General features: G+C 55.0%; 1 protein-coding gene across 1 annotated transcript; it reads left to right on the plus strand.

The window, feature by feature from the left end:
- The first annotated feature begins 1,123 nt into the window (after window positions 1-1,123).
- Window positions 1,124-2,779, plus strand: LOC134400303 (uncharacterized). Its single transcript, XM_063128622.1, has 2 exons — window positions 1,124-1,763; window positions 1,890-2,779. Exons 1-2 carry the CDS (start codon window positions 1,182-1,184, stop codon window positions 2,592-2,594), a joined length of 1,287 nt encoding a protein of 428 aa, XP_062984692.1. The 5' UTR covers window positions 1,124-1,181; the 3' UTR covers window positions 2,595-2,779.
- Window positions 2,780-4,378: the final 1,599 nt, after the last annotated feature.

The following is a 4,378-nucleotide window of genomic DNA, read 5'->3' on the forward strand; positions in this document are numbered from 1 at the left end:
CATGCCCAGGCACTGGTTCAGAACAGCCACTGCCTCACCTGGGTTTGATGAAAAGGAAAGGTAGAGCTGGGTATCATCTGCATATTGATGACACCTCAGTCCACATCTCCGGATAACCTCCCCCAGCGGCTTCATGTATATGTTAAACAGCATAGGGGATAGGATTTTGTTATTTTTTACTATTGCATTTATACTCCACCTGTTTTATTTATTTATTTATTGCATTTTTATACTGCCCAATAGCCAAAGCTCCCTGGGTGGTTCACAAAAATTAAAACCATTCAGAGTACAAAACAAACAGTATATATATATATATAAAAAAAAATGATAGAAAATACAATATAAAAGCACAACCAGGATAAAATCAGCTGCAGTGCATAAATATTATTATTATTATTATTTATTTATATAGCACCATCAATGTACATGGTGCTGTACAGATAACACAGTAAATAACAAGACCCTGCCGCATAGGCTTACAATCTAATAAGTTGTAGTAAACAATAAAGAGGGAAGGAGAATGCAAACAGGCACAGGGAAGTGTAAACAGGCACAGGGTAGGGCAAAACCAAGGGCGTTGCTAGACCTACCGGGTGTTCCGTCGTTGAGGAGCGGTGAAAGCGGCTTTTCCCGTTCAGCCGTGACGCCTCATGCTCCACACCTGCCTTCGATTTGTGGCGGAAGTTTGCGCCGGTTGTGCTGCTGCCGCCGCGAGAACGGTTGCGCAGCCACACCGGCCTGATTGCCGCGGCTTTTTTTCCGCTCGCTGCACGGTTTGCGCACGTCCGAAAGACCGCAAACTTGCGCAGCCGTCAGCGATGCCGCCGCCGGCCCTGGCGGCGGCAGCGGCGGCAGTGCCAGTGCCAGCTGAAGTGCTGCTGGTGCTGTTGAGGGTCAACATTGATGCGCTCACTTCCTGATGGGGGTCGTGGCGGGTGTCATATGACCCGAGGTCAATCGTCTGCATGGCCACTCTGTGCCTACATCTCCCATCATGCCTCTGAGGTGTCGGCGGCGATGATCGCCTCTGTGCCCTCTGCCCCATCCCAAGGAGCCAACCCACATCTGGCAGAAACAGCTGCGCCAGCGGAAGCGCATTGTCCGGATGCAGCATATCAGGGCAGCAGAGGTGGCTGTGTGCGCGCGTCTGTGCGGGAAACGATAGCCAAGAGAGGGCAACTATGCTCCCTGACGAGGACCGTGACGATCTTTGCGCGGCCATAGCCATGCTGATCTTGCTTCTGTCGGAGTATCAGCGCCTCCGTGCACAGGTGGCTGCCAGGCGGCGGCAGTTGCGGGAACAACTGGGGAGGTGGCTACTCCGCCGCAGCAAGCTGCGGGCCGCCCTCTGCCGAACGAGGCTAGCCATGCTGGCCGCGTATGGCGACTACGTCCGCGAGACACGCCGCCGCTTCTGGGCCCGGCCGAGGAGCAAGGACTGGTGGGAGAACTTTGTCCTGAAGGAGTGGGACGATGAGCAATGGCTGAGCCATTTCCGCATGAGCAGGGGCACCTTTTTTGAAATCGTGGAGGAGTTGCGGCCGCATCTGGACAGGAGGTTGACTGTCATGCGTAGACCTATCCCAGTGGAGAAACGCCTAGCCATCACCCTATGGAGGCTGGCTACCCCTTGCGTCTGCAGGACCACAGCAGAGCAGTTCGGGGTAGGCTGCTCTACGGCGGCACAAATAGTCCTGGAGGTGTGCTTTGCCATGGAAGTGACCCTCCTAGCTCGTACAGTCAAGATTGGGAACGTGGCAGAGGTGAGTGGGGGATGGGGGATGGGGTGGGGGAATGCGCTGGGAACAGGCACTCACTTTTGCGGAGGTCCGCAACTTCGGAACAATGGCGCTGTCACTAATATGCCCTTTGTGTTTTCTGCCCCACAGATCATGCATGGTTTTGGGGAGCTGGGGTTCCCTCATTGTGTGGGCGCGGTGGATGGCAGCCATATTCCTCTCCAATCTCCGATACACCAAGCCTCAGAATACATAAACAGGAAGGATGAGTACTCCATGATTCTGCAGGGGACCTGCGACCACAAGGGGCGGTTCATCAATGTGGAAATAGGATGGAGCGGCAAGAACCATGATGCCTATGTCTTTGCCAACTCAGGCCTCTGTGAGACGATGGATGCAGGTGTCTTCGTGCCTACCCATCCAACAATCAGATTGCACGGCCAGCAGATTCCACCCCTCATTATTGCGGATGGCGCGTACCCTTTGCGTGAGTGGTTGATGAAACCCTATGGTGGGGCACTCACTCCACAGCAAGCCCACTTCAACCGCTGTCTTAGGCGAGCACGCCTTGTGGTGGAGCAGGCGTTCGGCCGCCTCAAGGGGAGGTGGCGGAGCATAGGCGTGCGCCTGGAGCTGGCCGAAGAAAACATCCCTTCGGTCATCAGTGCTTGCGTCATCCTGCACAACATCTGCGAAACCAAGGGGCACGCCATGCTCGTGGAGGCGGCGGAGCACAATTCTGTTGAGCTGGCTACTCTGGGCGAGCCCTACGTCAATGAGGCCAATCGCCACACCCGGGAAGGGCACAAGGTGCGGGATGCTGTCAGAGAGTTCCTGTGGGCTAACCGCCGCTGACAGCCTGCCTCATAAAATTGGACTGTGCTTCTTCCCCTGTGCAGTCCTTCCAGTCCTTTACCCCAGAGTAACAGGCGTATGCCCACTTGTGTGCAATCAACTCTAGGCTATGTACGCCCACATGTATGCAATAATATATATGCTATGTACGCCCACATGTATGCAATAATATATATGCTATGTACGCCCACATGTATGCAATAATATATATGCTATGTACGCCCACATGTATGCAATAATATATATGCTATGTACGCCCACATGTATGCAATAATATATATGCTATGTACGCCCACATGCATGTTATTTACTGTTTACTCTGTACAGCACCATCTACAGTGATGGTGCTATATAAATTAGTAATAATAATAAACTCCAGTCAAACTGCGCAACGTGAAATCATCCTAAATGTAGCCCGAAGGGCAAACCGTGCTTATCACCATCGTCCGCTTATTTGCGGACGTCCGCAATCTCGGAAAACGTCAACAGGGGGAGCGTATGTCTCCGAAGGGCAAACCGTGCTTATTGGCATCGGCCGCTTCTTTGCGCATGTACGCAGTTCCGAAAAACGTCAACAGGGGGCGCGTACGTCAGGCCTACCCCGGTCAAGATGGAGCCTCGGAGGGTCGCCTACTGGCAGGAGCCCGAGATGGAGATGCTCCTTGAGCTCCTCCTGCAGTCTGGAAGGTCGGAGCGCCTCATGAGGAGCTCCAGCCTCCAGACTATAGATATTTTCAGGAGGGCTGCAAGGAGCCTCTCCATCGCGGGCTACTCCCGCACTGCTGAGCAGTGCAGGAGCAAGTTTAAAGGCCTAAAGGCGGCCTTCTTTGAGGCTCTGGAGTGCTACCGGGGTAGCCCTCCTAGGAGAGCCCAGCCCCCCTTCTACACCCTCCTGCACGAGCTGTGGGATCGGGCTGGGCGACCCTCGTGGGAGGAGCGGCGCCCAACAAGTAAGTACCCTTTGTATCACTGTGCCCCATCCCCCAACACTGCAGCCATGCTGAAGCTGCCCTGCACCACCTGCTATAATCATTGCCCCTCTGTGTGGTGGTTGCACTCAGCCTCATGCCAGTGCCTTGGCCAACTTGTCATTTCTCCATCCCAGCCCATGTATAATGCATGTTGGCAGCCAGGTGCAAAGCCCATCCCCCATCCTGGTTCCATGTAGGCAGTGGCCCCTAGAACTGCTTACCATGCCCATGTAATGTGGGTTCCAATGTGGCATCTCATTGCGCAATGAATGTCCTGGCCCACTAACTGATGCATACCTGCCTATTACCTTCACAGGGCTTCAGCGTGCCCGCCTCCGGGCTGTGTGCCAGGAGCCTGTGGGAGCTGAGGAGGAGCAGCACCACCAACCAGAGGAGGGCAGTGGGGAGGGAGGCCCCCCTCCTGAGGCGGCCCCGCCAGAGCAACCTCCCTGCAGCCCACCCACCGCACCACCTGGTAAGTCCACAGCCCTACCACAAGCAGGGGTTGGTGCTGGTTCCACGCACCTTCTGTTTGGGGGCTTGGGGAAGAGGCTGCATTCATTGGAGAGGGAGTGGTGCACATCAGTCTAGTGGCATCCAAATGAACACGTATGTGGCCTCCTCCCTGCCAGGTTGTGCACCATTCCACCTGCCCACCCACTCCCTCACTACAGTTCTGGTTGTGCACTCCCCACTCCCATCCCTCACCTCCTCAACACCCCTTCTTTTCTGTGACAGGTGATGGAGCTGCTGTGGCCGTCACTCCGGACCTCATGCGGTCGTTCAGCCGCTTAGAGGGGGCGGTGCGCAGAA

The sequence above is a fragment of the Elgaria multicarinata genome, chromosome 6, assembly GCF_023053635.1.
Source record: "Elgaria multicarinata webbii isolate HBS135686 ecotype San Diego chromosome 6, rElgMul1.1.pri, whole genome shotgun sequence".
Classification (NCBI taxonomy): domain Eukaryota; kingdom Metazoa; phylum Chordata; class Lepidosauria; order Squamata; family Anguidae; genus Elgaria; species Elgaria multicarinata.

Excerpts from the sequence above, each read along its gene's own strand:
- LOC134400303 (XM_063128622.1), top strand. The coding sequence starts at position 1,182 with ATGCTCCCTGACGAGGACCGTGACGATCTTTGCGCGGCCATAGCCATG. Across the intron at positions 1,764-1,889 it reads AGATTGGGAACGTGGCAGAG|ATCATGCATGGTTTTGGGGA; the intron begins GTGAGTGGGGGA and ends TCTGCCCCACAG.